The sequence below is a fragment of the Balaenoptera borealis genome, assembly GCF_965194805.1.
Source record: "Balaenoptera borealis genome assembly, chromosome: 16".
In the NCBI taxonomy this organism is placed as follows: domain Eukaryota; kingdom Metazoa; phylum Chordata; class Mammalia; order Artiodactyla; family Balaenopteridae; genus Balaenoptera; species Balaenoptera borealis.
In genome coordinates this window covers 43230225-43252754 of record NC_138872.1, presented here as the reverse complement: position 1 = coordinate 43252754, position 22530 = coordinate 43230225, and the positions used below count along the sequence as shown (strand labels likewise).

Below are 22530 nucleotides of genomic sequence, written 5' to 3'. Positions count from 1 at the left end.
CTCAAAAGCAATATAGCCAAGTTATTAGGTAAAATATCTCCATGGTATCTACAGTGCTACTTGTAGCTCAGCATAGAGAGATCATCAGTACCTGAGATATAGAATTTCAGAGCTGGAAACAAATATCTCAGTTCAACTCCTTCATTTTTAACAGATGATGAAACTAAGAACTAGAGATATTATACAACCAGCTCTTTGCTGAGCTGAGACTTGAAATCTGATTGCCCCAAATCCCAGGTTATTAAAAGAAAAAGCCATATGGTGTTAATTTAACTGTTCCATTAAATACATTAAAAAAATAATCACTTTTTATTGTTTCCATAAAAATGATGCATGCTCATTTATAAAAGTTTCACATAATATAAGAAGCAACAGATTACTCAAAATCATTCTCTAGATATAATTAAATTACCATTTAATGAACATTATTTTAAGTACTTAAATGAATAGGCACAGATAACAGGATGGATATGTAGAATGATTCAAAGAAATTAAAATGAGACAAGAAAGAATGAAATAACTTTATAACATTGGGTTCAAACTAGATATGCTATTTTTTTTTTTTTTTTAAACGCATTGTTTACTTTATTTATTTATTTATTTTTGGCTGTGTTGGGTCTTCGTTTCTGTGCGAGGGCTTTCTCTAGTTGTGGCAAGCGGGGGCCACTCTTCATCGCGGTGCGCGGGCCTCTCACTGTCGCGGCCTCTCTTGTTGCGGAGCACAGGCTCCAGACGCGCAGGCTCAGTAGTTGTGGCTCACGGGCCTAGTTGCTCTGTGGCATGTGGGATCTTCCCAGACCAGGGCTCGAACCCGTGTGTCCTGCATTGGCAGGCAGATTCTCAACCACTGCGCCACCAGGGAAGCCCTAGATATGCTATTTTTAATTACAAACATTAAATTTAATTTTACTTGACTTTAACAGAGGTGAAAGAAAATCAAGTAAAACTGAAGAAATTGATGAAATTCAAATCAAATTTTTCTCCACCACAACCTCTAAAATATATGTGACTTTAAGAACAAAGATTATAAAAAACACTAATACAGTAGTTGCTAGTTTTCATGTGGTGTGTTTCCATTTTATAAGTTATCAGTGTGGTTTTGCTCTTATAAATGATCAATTGAGATGGGCAGGTTCAAGATGGAGTAGAAGGACATGCACTCACTGCCTCTTGTGAGAGCACCGGAATCACAGCTAACTGCTGAACAGTCATCGACATGAAGACATTGGAACTCACCAAAAAAGATACCCCACATCCAAAGACAAAGGAGAAGCTGCAATGAGATGGTAGGAGGGGCTAAATCCCGATGAAATGAAATTCCATAACTGCTGGGTGGGTGACTCACCAACTGGAGAACAGTTATACCACAGAAGTCCACCCACTGGAGTGAGGGTTCTGAGCCCCAAATCAGGCTTCCCAACCTGGGGGGGTCTGGCAACAGGAGGAGGAATTCCCAGAGAATCAGACTTTGAAGGCTAGCGGGATTTGCAGAGGTGGGGGGTGGCTGTGGCTCACTGTGGGGACAAGGACACTGGCAGCAGAAATTCTGGGAAGTACTCCTTGGCATGAGCCCCCCTGGAGTCCGCAATTAGCCCCACCAAAGAGGCTGTCGCCTCCAGTGCTGAGTCACCTCATGTCAAACAACCAACAGGGAGGGAACTCAACCCCACCCATCAGCAGACAAGCAGATTAAAGTTTTACTGAGCTCTGCCCACCACCAATCCCTCCTAGCAGGAAGCTTGCACAAGCCTCTTAGATAGCCTCATCCACCAGAGGGCAGACAGCAGAAGCAAGAAGAACTACAATCCTGCAGCCTGTGGAACAAAAACCACATTCACAGAAAGACAAGATGAAAAGGCAGAGGGCTATGTACCAGATGAAGGAACAAGATAAAACCCCAGAAAAACAACTAAATGAAGTGGAGATAGGCAGCCCTCCAGAAAAAAAATTCAGAATAATGATAGTGAAGATGATCCAGGACCTCGGAAAAAGAATGGAGGCAAAGATGGAGAGGATGCAAGAAATGTTTAACAAAGACCTAGAAGAGTTACAGAACAAACAGAGATGAACAATACAATAACTGAAATGAAAACTACACTAGAAGGAATCAATAGCAGAATAACTGAGGCAGAAGAACAGATAAGTGACCTGGAAGACAGAATGGTGGAATTCACTGCTGTGGAACAGAATAAAGAAAAAAGAGTGAAAAGAATTGACGACAGCCTAAGAGACCTCTGGGACAACATTAAACGCAACAACATTTGCATTATAGGGGTCCCAGAAGAGGAAGAGAGAGAGAGAACCCAAGAAAATATTTGAAGAGATTATAGTCGAAAACTTCCCTAACATGGGAAAGGAAATAGCCACCCAAGTCCAGGAAGTGCAGAGCTTCCCAGGCAGGATAAACCCAAGGAGAAACACGCGGAGACACATAGTAATCAAACTGACAAAAATTAAAGACAAAGGAAAATTATTAAAAGGAACAAGGGAAAAACGACAAATAACATACAAAGGAACTCCCATAAGGTTAACAGCTGATTTCTCAGCAGAAATGCTACAAGCCAGAAGGGAGTGGCATGATATATTTAAAGTGATGAAAGGGAAGAACCTACAACCAACATTACTCTACCCGGCATGGATCTTATTCAGATTCGATGGAGAAATCAAAATTTTTACAGACAAGCAAAAGCTAAGAGAATTCTGCACCACCAAACCAGCTCTACAACAAATGCTAAAGGAACTTCTCTAAGTGGGAAACACAAGAGAAGGAAAGAACCTATAAAAACAAACCCAAAACAATTAAGAAAATGGTAATAGGAACATGCATATTGATAATCACCTTAAATATGAATGGATTAAATGCTCCAACCAAAAGACACAGGCTTGCTGAATGGATACAAAAACAAGACCCATCTATATACTGTCTACAAGAGACCCACTTCAAACCTAGGGAAACATACAGATTGAGAGTGAGGGGATGGAAAAAGATATTCCATGAAAATGGGAATCAAAACCTGGTGTAGCAATACTCATATCACATAAAATAGACTTCAAAATAAAGAATGTTACAAGAGACAAGGAAGGACACTACATAATGATCAAGGGATCAGTCCGAGAAGATATAACAATTATATATGCACCCAACATAGGAGCACCTCAGTACATAAGGCAACTGCTAACAGCTAAAAGAGGAAATCAACGGTAACACAATAATAGTGGGGGACTTTAACACCTCACTTACACCAATGGACAGATCATCCAGACAGAAAATTAATAAGGAAACACAAGCTTTAAATGACACAGTAGACCACATAGATTTAATTGATATTTATAGGACATTCCATCCGAAAACAGCAGATTACACTTTCTTCTCAAATGCACACGGAACATTCTCCAGGATAGATCACATCTTGGGTCACAAATCAAGCCTAGGTAAATTTAAGAAAATTGAAATCATATGAAGCATCTTTTCTGACCACAACACTATGAGATTAGAAATCAGTGACAGGGAAAAAACCCCATAAAAAACACAAACACGTGGAGGCTAAACAATACGTTACTAAATAACCAAGAGATCACCAAAGAAATCAAAGAGGAAATCAGGAAATACCTAGAGACAAATGACAACGAAACACGACGATCCAAAACCTATGGGATGCAGCAAAAGCAGTTCTAAGAGGGAAGTTTATAGCAAGATAATCCTACCTCAAGAAAGAAAAATCTCAAATAAACAATCTAACCATGCACCTAGAGGAACTAGAGAAAGAAGAACAAACAAACCCAAAGGTAGTAGAAGGAAAGAAATCATAAAGGTCAGAACAGAAATAAATGAAATAGAAAGAAAAAAAACAGTAACAGAGATCAATAAAACTAAAAGCTGGTTCTTTGAGAAGATCAACAAAATCGATAAACCTTTAGCCAGAGTCATCAAGAAAAAGAGGGAGGGGACTCAAATCAACAAAGTTAGAAATGAAAAAGAAAAAGTACAGCAGACACCACAGAAATACAAAGCATCCTAAGAGACTACTACAAGCAACTCTATGCCAATAAAATGGACAACGTGGAAGAAATGGACAAATTCTTAGAAAGGTGTAACCTTCCAGGACTGAACCAGGAAGAAATAGAAAATATGAACAGACCAATCACAAGTAGTGAAATTGGAACTGTGATTAAAAATCTTCCAACAAACAAAAGTCCAGGACCAGATGGCTTCACAGGTGCATTCTATCAAACATTTAGAGAAGAACTAACACCCATCCTTCTCAAACTCTTCCAAAATATTGCAGAGGAAAGAACACTCCCAAACTCATTCTATGAGGCGACCATCACCCTGATACCAAAACCAGAGAAAGATACTACAAAAAAAGGAATTACCAATATCACTGATGAATATAGATGCAAAAATCCTCAACAAAATTCTAGCAAACAGAATCCAACAATACATTAAGTGGATCATACACCGTGATCAAGTGGGATTTATCCCAGAGATTCAAGGATTCTTCAATATACTCAAAGCAATCAGTGTGATACACCATATTAACAAATTGAAGAATAAAAACCATATGATAATCTCAATGGATGCACAAAAAGCTTTTGACAAAATTCAACACCCATTTATGATAAAAACTCTCCAGAAAGTGGGCACAGAGGGAACCTACCTCAACATAATAAAGGCCATATATGACAAACCTACAGCAAACATTGTCAATGGTGAAAAACTGAAAGCATTTCCTCTAAGATCAGGAACATGACAAGGATGTCCACTCTCGCCACTCTTATTCAACATAGTTTTGGAAGTCCTAGCCATGGCAATTAGAGAAGAAAAAGAAATGAAAGGAATACAAATTGGAAAGGAAGAAGTAAAACTGTCACTGTTTGCAGTTGACATGATACTATACATAGAGAATCCTAAAGATGCCACCAGAAAACTACTAGAGCTAATCAATGAATTTGGTAAAGTTGCAGATACAAAATTAATGCACAGAAATCTCTTGCATTCCTATACACTAACAATGAAAGCTCAGAAAGAGAAATTAAGGAAACAATCCCATTAACCACTGCAACAAAAAGAATAAAATACCTAGGAATAAATCTACCTAAGGAGGTAAAAGACCTGTAGTCAGAAAACTATAAGATACTGATGAAAGAAATCAAAGATGACACAAACAGATGGAGAGATATGCCATGTTCTTGAATTGAAAGAATCACTATTGTGAAAATAACTGTACTACTCAAAATAATCTACAGATTCAATGCAATTCCTATCAGATTACCAATGGCATTTTTTACAGAACTAGAACAAAAAATTTTTAAATATGTATGGAGACCCAAATGAAAGACCCCGAATAGCCAAAGCAATCTTGAGGGAAAAAAACGGAGCTGGAGGAATCAGACTCCCTGACTTCAGACTCTACTGCAAAGCTACAGTAATCAAGACAGTGTGGTACTGGCACAAAAACAGAAATATACTTCAGTGGAACAGGAGAGAAAGCCCAGAGGTAAACCCACGCACCTGTGGTCAACTAATGTATGACAAAGGAGGCAAGGATATACAATGGAGAAAAGACAGTCTTTTCAATAAATGGTGCTGGGAAAACTGGAGAGCTACATGTAAAAGAATGAAATTAGAACACTCCCTAACACCATACACAAAAATAAACCCAAAAGGTATTAAAGACCTAAATGTAAGACCGGACACCATGAAACTCTTAGAGGGAAACATAGGAAGAACACTCTTTGACATAAGTCACAGCAGGATCTTTTTTGACTCTTTCCTAGAGTATTGGAAATAAAAACAAAACAAACAAATGGGACTTAATGAAACTTAGAAGCTTTTATGCAGCAAAGGAAACTATAAACAAGATGAAAAGACAACTCTCAGAATGGGAAAAAATATTTGCAAACAAATCAACGGACAAAGGATTAATCTCCAAAATATATAAACAGCTCATGAAGCTCAATATTAAAAAAATGAACGCCTCAATCCAAAAATGGGTAGAAGACTTAAATAGACATTTCTCCAAAGAATACATACAGATGGCCAAGAAGCATATGAAAAGCTGCTCAGCATCACTAATCATTAGAGAAAAGCAAATCAAAACTACAATGAGGTATCACCTCACACCAGTCAGAATGCGCATCATCAGAAAATCCACAAACAACAAATGCTGGAGAGGGTGTGGAGAAAAGGTACCTTCTTGCACTGTTGGTGGGAATGTAAATTGATACAGCCACTATGGAGAACAGTATGCAAGTTCATTAGAAAACTAAAAATTGAATTACCTTATGCCCCAGCAGCCCCACTATTGGGCATATACCCAGAGAAAGCCATAATTCAAAAAGACACATGCACCCCAATGTTCATTGCAGCACTCTTTACAATAGCCCTCGTCATAGAAGCAACCTAAATGCCCATCGACAGATGAATGGATAAAGAAGATGTGGTACATATATACAATGTAATATTACTCAGCCATAAAGAGGAACCAAATTGGGTCATTTGTAGAGACATGGATGGACCTAGAGACTGTCATAGAAAGTGAAGTAAGTCAGAAAGAGAAAAACAAATATCGTATGTTAACACATATATGTGCAATCTAGAAAAATGGTGCAGATGAACTGGTTTGCAGGGCAGAAATTGAAACACAGATGTAGAGAACAAACGTATTAACCGAACGGTTAAAGTCGGGGGTGGGGTGGTGGTGGGCTGAATCTGGAGATTGGGATTGACATATATACACTAGATTGACATATATACACTAATATGTATAAAATAGATAACTAACAAGAACCTGTATAAAAAAATTAAATTAAATTAAAAAAATGATCAATGGACTCATAACAAAGATAAGATTATCACATTTTATTTACTCCCACCTACCCAATTTTAAAAATTATATTTTATAACGTCAAGATATATCACGTTGTTTTATACATAAATTATGCATAATTCTGTCCTAGTTGTGGGTTTAACTAGAGGTGGTATTTACAGTGGTTTCTTCATTCCTGAGATCCTTGTATTGTGCTGTCTCTTGGTTGGATATTTTTGGTCATCCAGTATGTTTTTGAAAGGTTCACCTTGATGTGTTTTACCTGAGTTCTTATGTGCTTGAGAACGTCTCCCTGTGGACTGCACACTTTAAAGACATTTCTGTGTTACTTGTAATCCTCTTGGGTCACGTTTTCTTTCCCTTAGCATTTTTCATTTTGCCTTGTTATTTTTTCTTCTCTATATGCCACAGGCTAACCTGTGTTTTTATTGTCTTCATGCTACTTTTGTTTCTTCTACTGGGACTTTCTACTGCTGTTTTAGTTTCTCTCGTCTCTTTGAGTTCTTCTTGCTCATTTTTTTTTTTTTTTCCTTCGAGCAGGTAGACAGTGGGGAAGGAGGGGGCAGGGGTACAGGGTGTGGAGGCACTGGATTTTCTTTTTTCAATCAGCTTTTTTCATTTTAGAATAGTCTCAGACTGTTTTTTGCCTTTTAGCATACATTGTAATTTTTGTTGAAAGCTGGACATGGTGTGTCATGTGAATGGAGCTGAGGTAGATAGGCCTTTAGCGTGCAGTTTTATATTTATCTGGCCACCATATAGGCTACGATTGCCGTGGCTGTGGTGTCAGAGGCCAAAGTGTCCTCAAGTGCCCTTGTTTGTGTTTCTGCTATTGTGTTTGGGTTTTCCCAGAAGATTCTTAAATAGAGCCTGAGGCTCGCGCTTCCTTTAGCTGCAATCCCCTGTTGTCTTGCAGGAGCCCTGTTGGCGCGGTGGTGGGATGTGTGTGTTGGAGGGTCTGTAGGCCTGTGATTAGGTCTCAGTCTCTTAGTGAAACCTGCAGGGGGCATTCTACTCCCCCCCGAACGGTTGGGCTTTGGTAAAACCCAAAGTGGTTAGATTTTGGGAAAACAGTTTCCCTTGAGGGCAGAGCACTCTGGGTGTATTTCAGAAGTTTACCACCCCACCATCCCCGCCCCCAACACCTTCTGCAGAACCAAAGGGATTTTTCTTCACAGTGAGAATCTGGTGGGACTTCTGGAGGTAAACGTCACAAAAGTTATGGAAATCACAGCTGCTTTGGAGTTTTTTTTTAACGCTTCTACTAGGCTACACTGAGCCTCCAGCAATTCGTCAATTGCAGTTTAAAGTGTTCTACCAAAACTGGCTCCAGTTGTGAGCTTCTGCAGCAGCTAAGCTGTGCTTCTGTGTTTCTGCCTGTCTGTCTCTCCGGGTGGGGGACAGTAGTTTGCCCTGTGACCTTAATTCGCTGATGGATCCGGGAAGAGCTCTTGATTTTCAGTTTTTTCAGTTTTTTTTTCTTGTGAGTACAGACATCACAACTTCTAAGCTCCTTACGTATCAGATCAGAAACCAGAAATCCTATTTGAATTGTTTTAGTTTTACAGAAAAAAAATGTGACTGTAATACAGAGTTTTCATATACTCCATACCCACTTTCCCTGTTAACAGTTCACATGAGTATAGGGCATTTGTCACCACTAGTGAACCAACACTGATACATTATTATTATTATTATTAAATAAAGTCTGTGCTTTTGAGACTTCCTTAATTTTTACCTAATGTCCTTTTACTGTTCCAGTATCCCATCCAGGATACCACATTACAGTCATTATATTTCCTTAGGCTCCCTTTGGCTGTGACAGTTTCTCAGACTTTCCTTATATTTAATGACCTTGATATTGTGAGGAATGATGGTCAGGTATTTTAGAGAATGTTCCCAATTGGAATATGCCTATTTTTCTCATGATTAGACATTTGGATATTGGGGAGAAAAACCACGGAGGTAAAGTGTCATTATCATCACATCATATGAAGGACACACACACACCATCAGTGTGACTTATCACTGTTGAGATCGACCTTGATCTCCTGGCTGAGGTTCCTCCCCTGTGAGGTTCCTTGGTTCCCCCCTTTCTATACTGTTCTCTTGGGAAGGAAGGCACTGCACACAGCACACATTCTGCAGAGCCCACGTTTTAGGGGTGGAGAGAGATGCCCCCAACTTCCTGGAGGGTGAAGTGTCTACATTAGTTACTTGGAATTCTTCTGAATGGGTGGCTTGTTTCTTCTTCCCCATTTATTTATTTGCTTGTTTATTTCATCATATTTTGGGTTTTAAGCCAATACATTTTTAAAAATTTTGTTTTTCACGTTTTTCCAACTTAGGCCATATGCAGCAGCTCTTTGTGTCGGCACCTGTGTCCCTGTGACACACTCCCATCATTGTGCTTTTGGTTTTAAATACATCTTCCATCTCTCTTTTTTTTTAATTTTTAAAAAATTTTTTATTTATTTTATTTATTTATTTTTGGCTGCGTTGGGTCTTCATTGCTGTGCGCGGGCTTCCTCTAGTTGCAGGGAGTGGGGGGCTACTCTTTGTTGCAGTGAGTGGGCTTCTCATTGCGGTGGCTTCTCTTGTTGCGGAGCACAGACTGTAGGTGCACGGGCTTCAGTAGTTATGGCTTGTGGGCTCTAAAGCGCAGACTCAGTAGTTGTGGTGCACGGGCTTAGTTGCTCCGTGGCATGTGGGATCTTCCCGGACCAGGACTCGAACCTGTGTCCCCTGCATTGGCAGGCGGATTCTTAACCACTGCGCCACGAGGGAAGCCCCAACGTGCTTTTGGTTTTGAGCACTTCCTTGATCTCTGGCACTACAAGACGCTTTGGGCTCATCTTACGTGGTCCCCATCCCAGTCCTGGAATCAGCCATTTCTACATGAGCTGGCTCACTTTTCTGCCCTTTTCCCCCCACTGTAGTCTCTTCTTTCAACCTGTGTATCGCTTCCTGCTTTTGGTTCTTTTTTATGGGTGTTTGTGGTTCCTTAAGACTGTGGATAATTTCTTGCGTGAGTTCTTCTTGTCTTCGGTCAGTCCTTCTTGTGCATCTTCTTTATCTGCCTTTTGCTTCTCTTTTATTCAGTATCTCCTCACTTACCCTTTTTATTCACAGTTCAGTTTCAGTTCCTTCTAATTATTTCTCATCTTAAGTGAAATGGACTAATTTTAGGGGAAAACACCAGTGAATCATGGGGACAAGGAAGGGACAGACCCTGGGGAGGGGGAGGCAGCAAGCTACACACGCCTAAACCTTTGCCTGGAATTTTTCTGAATTTTTTTCCACCAGTTTTTCCATTCGCATCGAGACACATCTTATTTTCTGGTGTTCGTGGGGGCAGTGGGGTCACTGTCTGTGGCAGTAAAGCCAGGTGCCTGCCTCTGGCCTGTTTTCTTTCCCAGCACCTTGAGCAGCTCTGGGTTCTCCCTGCACAGGCCCCTACTGCCCTTCTCTTTGCTGCGGGTTCCCCCCACTTTCTCCTTGTCCCCAGCTTTAGTCTTTAACATCAGCGTCATGCAATACCTGGGGGTTTGGATGCCGACCCTGGTGGATGGCTTGTGGCCTGTGGCCTGGAGAGGAGGACGGGGAGGCTGAGCTCCCTGGGGCTGCTGGCCTGTGTGTGGGCTGCAGTGGTTTCCTACTTTGACGTCAGAGTCTTTACTTTTTTTTTTTTTAATTTTTATTGGAGTATAGTTGATTTACAATGTTGTGTTAGTTTCAGGGATTGACAGGGAACTCTGCTTTTCATCTCTTGTCGTTTTTGGTGCTTTTGAAGGTGTGAAGGGATGCAAATAAAGGCTTTTACTCCACTGTCTTTAACCAGAGCTGTTCCATCAAGTGTTATGGTTTGTAGAAAGATTATTTCTGTGGCAATCACATTTTTTTAACATGAGACTTCATCCGTGAAAGTTATAAGGGGGAAATGATGGGTTTTGCTCTTCATGAAAATGAAATCTTTTTACTTTTTCATGGAATGGTGAACTTGAGACTTTATGATGTCACTTCTTGCCAGAATGACCTGTATATTCAATACAATCCCGATAAAAATCCCAACATAACTCTTCTGGTAGAAACTAGCAAGCTGATTCTGACAGAAAATGAAATCTTATAAAAAGAAAGAAAATTATTTTTCCCTCATTACTGAATCCCAAGTATCTTGATCATTTTTATATAAATCAGAAATATTTATCTGAGTTCCTTTAGAATTGAGTAGTTGTGAGGAATATAGAACTTCAGGAACTTTAATTTTTAGAAATGTAGGACACTGTATTTCCTTTGTCAGAGGTTACAAAGGAAATCAAAGAGGAATCTCTCCTCCACCCACGGATGCTGTTTACTGTTCCTGACAGCATTTCTCATGGAAATCAGATCTCGACCATCTGCTAGATTCAAAAGTGAAGCGATAAAAATGAAAAAAATTTAACTATAAAGAACTTGAGAAGAAATATAAATGTACAAATTATATCATTGATTTTATTTTCAATTTGCTGTTTAACATAAGCCAAACAAACAAAAAAATAAACAATAGATGTCAGTGTATGTAGGACATGAGAGGAAAAGTCAGGGACAATCACCCCCTCTCTGAGCCTCTCTTGTATTCTTAATTTGTTGGAAACATTACTTTTCAGACAGCAGCGCTTTCTGAAAAATAGAAGAGATCTCTTCCCTTTTTTGGCTCTCCAGGCACATTATTTGTCCTGACCAGTGGCTCTTTCTATCTTGGTAAATTGTACATTTTTAAAAACATGTGGACAGTTTAAATAATTCACAATCCAGAAATGAAACCCACAGAGGATTGCTTTTGCTGTTCTGTTTCAAAATAAATGAGGTGGTCACTTTGTACCTGGGGAGAGAAAAAGTTCAGGCCTCTCTTCTACCCCAGACCTCTAAACCCTTCTAAGGATTTATATAATAGTAAAGATACAAAGGATTATAAGGATTTTATAGTAAGAATGAAGCAGCAGTTCCTGCCCTCTTTTCTCTAATCCAAGTAAAGACTATGATGGTCTTTTTTTTTTTTTTTCTTTTCAAAAGACGGGCTGTTGTTGAGAGTGGCAACCTAATTCCTTCTGTGTCAACAACTATTGGCCCCTGAATGGCTTCCGTGCCACCTGTACTGTTACTGTTTCCCCAACTCCTTGGCTATTTTAGTGTTGCATTTTTTAAATATGAGATATTTCTAGTTCTGTTTTATTTTTGAGTGCTTGAAGAAAAATATTCTTTTGAAAGAATATTGGTTTAGATGTAGCCAATCAACAATCCCTCAACTGAGAATATTTACCCTTGGCAGGTAAAAGCAGCTGGGAATGTATCTTCGGCCTAGTGGTCATTTAAAAATGTCAGAAGTCTTGTGCTTGCTTCGGCAGCACATATACTAAAATTAGAACGATACAGAGAAGATTAGCATGGCCCCTGTGCAAGGATGATACGCAAATTCGTGAAGCGTTCCATATTTTTAAAATGGGCAGAAGACCTAAATAGACATTTCTCCAAAGAAGATATACAGATTGCCAACAAACACATGAAAGGATGCTCAACTAATCATTAGAGAAATGCAAATCAAAACTACAATGAGGTATCACCTCACACCAGTCAGAATGGCCATCATCAAAAAAATCTACAAACAATAAATGCTGGAGAGGGTGTGGAGAAAAGGGAACCCTCTTGCACTGTTGGTGGGAATGTAAATTGATACAGCCACTATGGAGAACAGTATGGAGGTTCCTTAAAAAACTGAAAGTAGAACTACCATACAACCCAGCAATCCCACTACTGGGCATATACCCTGAGAAAACCATAATTCAAAAAGAGTCATGTACCACAATGTTCATTGCAGCTCTATTTACAATAGCCAGGACATGGAAGCAGCCTAAGTGTCCATCGACAGATGAATGGATAAAGAAGATGTGGCACATATATACAATGGAATATTACTCAGCCATAAAAAGAAATGAAATTGAGTTATTTGTAGTGAGGTGGATGGACCTAGTCTGTCATACAGAGTGAAGTAAGTCAGAAAGAGAAAAATAAATACCGTAAGCTAACACATATATATTGAATCTAAAAAAAAAAAAAAAAAAGTTTCTGAAGAACCTAGGGGCAAGACAGGAATAAAGATGCAGACGTAGCGAATGGACTTGAGGACATGGGAGGGGGAAGGGTAAGCTGGGACGAAGTGAGAGAGTGGCATGGACATATATACACTACCAAATGTAAAATAGATAGCTAGTAGGAAGCAGCTGCATAGCACAGGGAGATCAGCTCTGTGCTTTGTGACCACATAGAGGGGTGGGATAGGGAGGGTGGGAGGGAGACACAAGAGGGAGGGGATATGGGGATATATGTATATGTATAGCTGATTCACTTTGTTATACAGCAGAAACTAACACCATTGTAAAGCAATTGTACTCCAATGAAGATGTTAAAAAAAAATGTCAGAAGTTTTATAAGGGGTTTAACCTTATGGAATTGCTGACATTCAACCATTTTTAACTTCAAAACTGGCAATTTCATCTCATTCAACCTAAGAGCTTACAGATAGCGAAACCTAAACAGCACTGTCAAGATTCTCTAAAAAGGAGAAATGGAGGTAGTTTCCATTCTGTCAGAGGGAAGAGGTTGGAAAGCTGTTTCTGATGTAAATATAATTATTTTAATGGAGGCAATACTTTTTTTGGATACCTTGCCTCACGCCCTTACCTTTCTACTTCAGTTTGTTCACGTCCCAGCCCCATCAAAAGGACATGGACCCCGTTGCGTGCATTTATCATGAATCACGTGGGAACTTCTGATCCCGTTCCTTCTCTCCCTCCCTCCCTCCAACACTTCACCTCCATCCTTGTTATGTTTTATTTTGTGAGGAGTCAGTTGACAGGAGTTAATAATCCCAGGACAGACTTCCCGGGACCCTGCCTCCAGACCATCCCCGTCCTGTTATCCCCACGGTGGTCACTGACCCCTGTCACTTTCCTGTTCCCTAGTTGGTGCAGGTCCTCCGTGAGGTTTGTTGACAGCTCTTGGTGGGCCTGTTGACTACCGCTAGCAGCTGTCCGTCATTTTTCTGGTTAATACACACTGGGAGGGGTTACTGTCTTTTATTTGGGTCCTAGGTTCTCAAGGACTTCAGAAGGGTCTTGCATACTCTGCGGACGCACTTTGCAGCCTTGTTATGAAAACCTAGAGTCAGTCCTGGTTCCTCGTCTTGACTCAGCCACCCCATGACTTGGAACCATTCTGAGTCACTGACCTCTGATCCTGTGTTTCTTTATCTCTGAAGTTAAATTGTTGAATATTATAGTCCTATGATTATGTGCCTCAGTGCCATTTAAGGTTGCCCTTTTCTTCCTAAAATCTGTATTATAGATAATTTATACACAGTTATTTCACAGGGTGGATCGTCGTAGCACAAGATACTAACCTCCATCCCAGGATGGAGTACATACTACCATTGACTACGAGGAAATTTAAATGCTTGCTTCCCACCTAGTTCAGCTGCCAGAGGCCCCTTCAGTGCACCAGTTCTGAGCGAGCATGCAAGTATGACTGTAAATTTCCCCCGACAGAAACCATCTCACCTCATCAGCCACACAAGAAAATGACAAAACAACCAACTGTGAAAGCACGCTTGCCAAGCTTTCAGCATCACTGCATTTGGTGGGGGAACACATTTGTACAAGATGAAATCGAGGCTGGACGAAGCCCAAAAGACACGTTCTGGGTACCTGTCTTCTCTAACCTGCAACATACGGGACGTGTGTTCGTGCCAGTGAAGTCAGGGTTCCAGAAAACCCTTTGCTCCTTGAAGCCACATGACCATTCCAGGGATGGAGAGAGGGAACCAGGCATGTGGCAAGCTGCTTTCTTAGTAATTACCAGATCTCTAGTAAATAATAAGAGTAGCTAAGGCCCGTTCGGCATTGCTTCACTAATTCTTCACAGATAACCGGTAACGTTTACTACCATCGCCTGTGGTTTTTTTTCAGCAGAGAATACTCAGGCTCAGAGAAACAAAGTAGTTAGCTAGTTAGTGGTCAAGATTCAAACTAGGTGTGTCTTATTTCAGTGCCCATGGTCTTTTCACTTTACCTTGAACTGATTTTAAAGTTGCCTTTAAGCAACCAAATTGGAACATTGGTGAGAGAAGGAGAAAGAGGTCCCACACTCCACCCACTCCAAGGTTTGGGGTAGAAAGAGCACTTGAGTTTGAAAGGAGCAAACCTCTCACTTCCACTAACTTTGAAAAAGGGCTCTAAAGTCATCAAAGACACCTCGAAGAGAGGGAAAAGGAAGAATAACTCTTAGTAAGAAAAAGGCATATACCAATAAAAAATGGCCAAAAGAGTTGAGCAGACACTTCCTCAAAATGAGTAACCAGATGGTCAATGAGCATGTGAAAAGATGCTCGACATCATGGCTCATTAGAAAAATGCAAATCTGAACCACAGTAGAAATCACGGCATACCCACCAGCATTGCCAAGATGAAAAAGACCACAGCACCAGGTGTTGGTGAGGATCTGAAGCCACTGGGTCTCTCAGTCACTGCTGGTGGGAGTGTTGGTAGTAAAACTGCTTTGGGAAACCATTTGATAACTTCAGGTGCAGCTGAACACTTGCATTCCATGTGACCTAGCATTTTCACCCCTCAGACTCTGGCCAGCAGGAATCCCTACATGTGTTTATAGGAAACGTATGGAAAACCTATAGGAAAATGTTCAAAACAGCACAATGCCTAAGGGCCAGAAACTGGAAACTAGCCAAAAGCCCAATAACCAGAGACTGAACAGACCAGTGGTGGAATGGTCACATGATGGGATACTGTTCAGCCACAGGAATGAGCAAACAGTTGCTGCACATGGCAACATGGGTGGACCTCGCACACATGAGGCAGAGCGATGACGGTGGACACAAAAGGGTTCGTGCCGTATGATGAAGCTCAAAAATGGGAAGAACTAAAGCACGCTGTTAGAAGTCAGGCCAGCGCCAGCCTTTTATGGGGCAGGAGGGGAGTGCCAGGGGTTCCTGGGTGGCTGGGGCTGTTCTCTTTTGATCTGGGAGGTGGTTACAGTGTGTTGAGATGTAGAAAATTCACCAATTGTTCACTTAGGATATGTGCATTTTTCTGTATGTATATTCTCCTTTAGTACTAAGTTTTCAAAGTCCCATACGTACAGATGTTAGTTCTTAATTTTTGATTCCCACTGTGGCAATATAAATTTAAATCAGCCAAGGTTTGCATATGTATAAAATAGGAATTTTGTGGCACATTGTGACCTACATTGTGGGAGAAATGTTCTTTTTTTTTTTCTTGATAATGCTTTGTTGGCCTCTCAGTGTGTCTGAACCTGACAGGGCGAGGAAGGAAGGAAATAGTGAATTTCATCAACACCAGCGATTATTGCCGCTCAGCGTTCATTCAACCAAAGCCACACGAGCTGGTCAGGTTTCCGCCAGATTATAGAGCTCTTTCTTGCCTTGGAGTCTATAAGAAAACTTACCTTTTTGTTATGATTTTTATACTTCCAAGAAAAGAAGCATAAGGAAAATACCTATGAAATTCCAAGACCTGGCTACAACAAATTCTAAACCTTTATTCTCTAGGAAACAAGGTGAAAAGATTGAAAGAGATGACCTCTTTTCACATGGGCTGTCTGCATTTGCAGTAGTAGCTGAGAAAAGGCAATATGGAAAGTTTACAGAACTCTTTTACAAAATGTTCAGGTAGTATGCTTGTTGAGTTTTCAGATTCTCATGTCAACACAAATATAATTGAATTCTAGTATTAGAAGGGGACTAAAAGAAGAACAAACTTGTGTTTTAAAAAATGAAACATGTGAAACACCACCTGGCAAAGAGTCTACTATGTCGTCTGGGACAAAACATTGAGACTCAAGTCTGTCCTTCCTTTGAGGCCCCAGCATCCTGCCTCTTGGGTGACCCTTGTGGAACCTCGCCTGGTCTGTTCAAGGTCACACGGTTGGTGGCTAGGCAAGGCAGGCCCTACCATCTTTAAACTTCCAGCCTCTTTCTCTCCCCACCCCCCGCCATGATAGAGATTCCAAATAATGGATTAATAATAGCCCAAAGATCACAGGTGTGATATTAATGCATCTCTTATAAAATATGTATTTCAGCTCGCGACTCTTGAATTCCCTCCAAAGAAACTATTTGGAAACAAGGATGAACGTGTGATTGCTGAGAGGCGAAGCCAGTTAGAGGTAACAGAATTAAGCTTTTCTTTCTCTGTGTGCAGAACATTTGCCATCTGATTGACCAGTGAGAATTCTTCCTCTTAAACACTTAACTCTTGTTCACGGATGGAGAGATGCTGCTTCATTAACACGGGAGGTGGCAGCAGCGGATTGTAAAGTAATGAGATCAGTTTATTTAAAATATAAGTCCTTCCCCCCAACAACAGAGCGTTTTCCTGGGTTTTGAGGAGATACATTTATTCCAAGGGTTAGGAAGCAGGTTGTGGGTGAGAACTGAATATTCACGTAGACAGATGGTACGCAATGCAGGCTGGGGGTACGAAGCTTGCTGCCAAAAACTTAAATTAATTAACTGAAGATTTGTAGTATTGCATCGTTGTTACTTTTTCAAGGTGGCCTGGAAGCAAAAAGACACATACCTATTTTAGTCATGGTTAGGTTTTGTTGGACTTATTTTAACTTGATCTTCTGAGCCAGCTCCGTGGAGAGCTTTGGTTCAACACAACTGTTGTTTTTCTGACTGCCTCCCTGCTGGCATGTACTGTTGACTGCTCCGTAGAGCTTGTATTGCTTTGCAGGCTAGAGCTGCTTGTTTGGTTGGCATCTGGTGCTACCGAGGCAGAGTGTGCTGAGGCATGGTCGCAGGTGGCCCTCGGGCATGGGCTACCCTCTTGCCGCTGTGAGCCACTGAGGCAGGCAGGACAAAATGACAAATGGCTCACTCCAGCCAGCAAGCTTCCTGGGGGCCTCGCAGAGTCCCCTCTGCTACTCTTTTAAGAGGAAGAAAAATAAGACCTATTGCAAATGAAATCAAATAAGAGGAGGCCTGAGACAGCCCTTTCTGAATTGTGAAAGTCTCCATAGAACGGCGGTATTTTTCTCATTCCTGAAGACAGCCAGTTTGAAATGGCTGCCCATGGAGTCCAGTGAATACCAGTGAACCAAGCCTTAGGGAAACATCCAGAGGCTGGAGGTTGCAGTGAGAGCAAAAGGGGGGGAGTGGGGACCATGGAGAAATTGAAGACTAGGAGATTGTGGTCCACGAGGGGCATTTTAGAGACTTGAGATCCTCAGTATAGAAGTGCTCTGAGGAAAGAAGAGCTTCAGGGTGTGGCCATGCTTCCAGGCCCGTGAGTTAAACTACAGAATTACACCTTTGAAAAGGTGCTGGAACTATTACGACTGAGGTTTGGGTGGGTCGTTTCAGGGCTCTAAAGATCAGCCTATGAGGTGGGGTGACCCTGATACCCAACTGAAGAGCTTACATTCTAGGGAAAGGTTATCGTGGTGAGCCTGCTTGACCAAGTTCTCTTAAAGGTTTAATTGTATCATGCAAACAATTTAAAACTCACAGTAGCACTAGTGATGGTTTTCTTTCCCGAACCCTTACCCGCGTCAGTTATCCAGACTTGTCTTTAATGGAAACGTGCAGAACGACAGTGTATAAAAACAAGTTTGTAGGGCTTCCCTGGTGGCGCAGTGGTTGAGAATCTGCCTGCTAATGCAGGGGACACGGGTTCGAGCCCTGGTCTGGGAAGATCCCACATGCCGCGGAGCAACTAGGCCCGTGAGCCACAATTACTGAGCCTGCGCATCTGGAGCCTGTGCTCCGCAACAAGAGAGGCCGCGATAGTGAGAGGCCCACGCACCGCGATGAAGAGTGGCCCCCACTTGCCGCAACTAGAGAAAGCCCTCGCACAGAAACGAAGACCCAACACAGCCATAAATAAATAAATAAATAAATAATAAAACTTTCTTCCTTTAAAAAAAAAAAAAAAACAAGTTTGTAAACTAACAGGAAATAGCTGTTGTCATTCCTGCTTACTCAGGGCTCTAATTAAATGCACATGGTGCCAGCCGTGCCCCACAGATTGGGCGTTTGTGTGCTGTGCGTTTGTGAGCCCTGCTCTTGGGGACTCTTGTCTTTCCACTCCAGCTTCCAGAGTCAGAGCAAAGTTCAGGGCACCTTTTCATTCTTGGTACTTTCAGGTGGGGCCCATGTTTGTTTTTTCAGGATCTCCTGCTTAATCACTTAGCCCTACCGAGCCATCAGCTGTTGACAGAGTTTTATGTCAACATCTCTGCGGATACAGGCATCCCTCCCATTGCCCGTGACTGTGGTTTACCTGTGGCATTAACCCATAAGGAATGGATTCCCCACACCTTGTGGAAATATAGGGGCTTATATTTTTAAATTAAGTGTATTTCATCTAATGTTGACTGTTAAATCTTAGAATATTATGTTCTTGTCAAGGAGAGAGTGTAATTCAGCTTCACTTTACTGGAAAGTGAACCTGAGTTTCTTGAGTTAATTTCCTGCAACTATTATGATTTTTATTTTCAATCTAAAACCAAGAGTCACTGATTTAGTGCATTTTCATGTGAAAATTAACATTTATTGTCCCTGAACTTCCTACTTGATTTAATTCAATATACATTTATTTAATTCCTGATACATGCTGGGGACAGTGCTAGATGTTATATAAAATATCAAGGTGAATGAGACACTTCTTGCCTTCAAAGCACATATGTTTACATTGCTGTATGACACTCTACCTGGAGGTATAGTTAAATACATAGGCATGTACAGAAAGGTAGATTTCAGTAGGACACATTTGTACCGGCACACACCAATATACACAGTGTTTGCGCAAAAGGAATTATCTGCTGATTTTTAAAATCCAGAAACACAGCTTTACAAACCTCCTCATGCCAACTGAGCCGCATAGAGCAGTGTTCTAAGCAAGCATCCAGTTGTGTTTCGATCTTCCTTCCTATTAAAATAGTGGCAAGATTTGACCTTGTGTTTGAGTTTATCAACAAAAAGTGTCAAATGTTTTCACATGAAAGACATAGACACCTACTTTCTAACTTGTATAAGGTTAAATCCTATTTATAAAAATGTTAAAATAATTATTGTAAAAATGATGGGTAACGACAGAAATTTCTGCCTGTCACGAGATGTTCTAGAGATTAGTTTTATCGCTGCGGAGAGAGGAGTATTAGTGGTGTGTGTGGTGGTAGCCGTGTGGGGTTGGGGGGTGTAGCACCAGGAAAAGGCAGCAGTGAGTCAGGATGTGGTGGTGCGCCGTGGCGAAGTGTACATTTGGCCTCCAGAACTCACTCTTATTGATAAACGTGTATAGGCTCCACCCACAAAGAGTTAGCAGGACCACTCTAGCTTCTAACCTGGAGCCAGGTTTTCCAGAATCTGGCCTGTTACTGCTTTGCATCTCATGCCCAAATGCTGCCAAGCACTTTTGCTCAACAAGAGCCAGGGTCTCTGGAGGTTTCTTACGTGGGCGGAACCCCCTGTTGCCGCCATCCCGGCCCCGCTGGAACCGTTCAGTGTAAATGTGCACATCGTGGGCAGAGCCTGCTATCGGGCAGCCAGAGGGTTCTGATAGCAGCTCTCCCCGCGTGTGACATGCTGCTAAGCTCCTCCAAGCCCTTCTTGTAACGCGGACGACAGCCCAGCAGAAAAGGCTGTGGAGGTAACAGGAAATGATCCCATCAGTCTCTGTCTGAGGAGTTACGTGGAGCAGAAGGGTGCTTGTTCCTGTGCTTGAAGCCAGATACCATTACCATCAAGTTGAACCTGTCGTTGTCATAGGTCAAAAATGGTGGAATATTGGCAATTCCATAGGCTTTCGCATGGTACTACTGCTGTCTCACATTTACTGGGTGTTTACTAAGTGCCAGGCATGAGTGAAAGGCTTGATATATCATGCTATTTACTCCTCCAGCCAGCTTTTGAGGTGACTTCTATTATTATCTCCATTTTACAGGTGAGAAAGTTAAGTCTTGGGGAGGATAAAGAAGGTCATGTAGCCAGTGAGTGGCAAAGCCTCAGTCTATACTAGAGTGTCTTTCAGGGCAGGCTCCTTCTCTTTTTTTTTTTTTTTTTTTATAGTTTTGTTTTTTTTTGTTTTTTTTTAAATTTATTTATGGCTGTGTTGGGTCTTCGTTTCTGTGCAAGGGCTTTCTCCAGTTGCGGCAAGTGGGGGCCACTCTTCATCACGGTGCGCGGGCCTCTCACTATCGCGGCCTCTCTTGTTGCGGAGCACAGGCTCCAGATGCGCAGGCTCAGTAGTTGTGGCTCACGGGCCTAGTTGCTCCGTGGCATGTGGGATCTTCCCAGACCAGGGCTCGAACCCGTGTCCCCTGCATTGGTAGGCAGATTCTCAACCACGGCGCCACCAGGGAAGCCCCCAGGCTCCTTCTCTTAATCCTCAGCACACTCTGAGCTTGAGATAGAGCTGGGTCTTCTGCACACTTTGTTCTGGAATGTCCTTGAGACTTCACCTCCACTTCTTTTAAGATTCTTGGTACTTTCTTGCTTGTATCAAAAGGTATGTTTATGTCTCAGATCTCCCCTGTTATACTCTTCAGTTACTTGAAGGCAACAGAATCAACGTCTAATTGAATTCTTCATCTCCCATGATATCACACGTGCTTCACATTCACTGTATTATTCACTGAATTCTCAGAAAATCTGCCAATATTAGCCCCAAATAGATGAGTTTTTTGTTTTGTTTTAGTTGATTGATGAGAGGTGCATTTTGGGTCACTCATTTCAGAGAATGTTATCATCTACTTGGAAACATTTCTGCTAATCATCTCAGTAGTCTGTCATTTCAAGGAGTAACTGTAATTAATGAAAACAAGTGAAATCCTCTAAAACAGTAAAGCTTTCAAGAATAAAACCACCACCTTTAGAAGTAAGAACCTGAGAAGTTTCTAGGACGTTTTCTTGAAAGTACTAGAGCAGGCAGCAGCCCAAGACCACTTCTTCCCCATTTTCACCTCACTGGCTAGAGCATTATTAAGATGGATAAAAATAGTGTGGAAGCTTAGAGCATGGGCCTGGGGCGCTTCATCCTGGTCTTGAATCCTGGCTTTGCTCCTTTGGAGTTAATGTCACTGTCAGTGTCCTTTATCACTGACAAATGAAGACAAATAATACCACCATCTTCCAGGAGTTGACCTGAGGGTTAAATGAGATCATGGACATCACAGGGCCTCTGGTACAGAGGGAAGCACTCTGAAATGTTAGGTGGTACCGTGGTGAATGAAAGTGGTGGTGGTGATGAGGACGGTTGGCCACAGTGATGGCGCCTTCCAGCACGTTTCAGATCTGCTTTAAGAGCCCAGGGAGGACAAAAGAACGCCCCCTACCTGCAGTCATGATGTGTAGCAATGTGAACACCTCAGTTTGTTAACATCTACTTACGAAATCAATTTCTGAGGGCAAAGACACTGAGATTATGTGACTATTCTTATTCATGGTGATACCTGGAAGATACCAGGAATCTCATGGTGTAACACCAGCCTTTCTTTCACCCTGTAAAATTGTCATCTGAAATGTAGAAATGCTTTCTGATGGCTGAATCACGGTCGAGGTATTGTCCGGTGTGAGAAAGATGAGAGGCCTAGGATCATTATGAAATGAGCACAGTTCCTCTGCGTTTAC

The 22530-nt window shown here is 41.5% G+C and overlaps 1 protein-coding gene across 7 annotated transcripts in view; it reads left to right on the top strand.

Moving 5' to 3' along the window:
- Nucleotides 1–22530, top strand: part of LOC309612803 (kinesin-like protein KIF16B) — a 295491-nt gene that overhangs the window by 238888 nt on the left and 34073 nt on the right. For 6 of the 7 annotated variants that reach the window (XM_082358980.1, XM_082358978.1, XM_082358975.1 and 3 more), the window contains one exon: nt 16980–17063. The exons of the other annotated variant lie outside the window; for it this stretch is intronic. In XM_082358980.1, coding sequence (XP_082215106.1) covers nt 16980–17063 — 84 coding nt within the window. The remainder of the gene's footprint in view (nt 1–16979; nt 17064–22530) is intronic. 7 annotated transcript variants of the gene reach the window in all.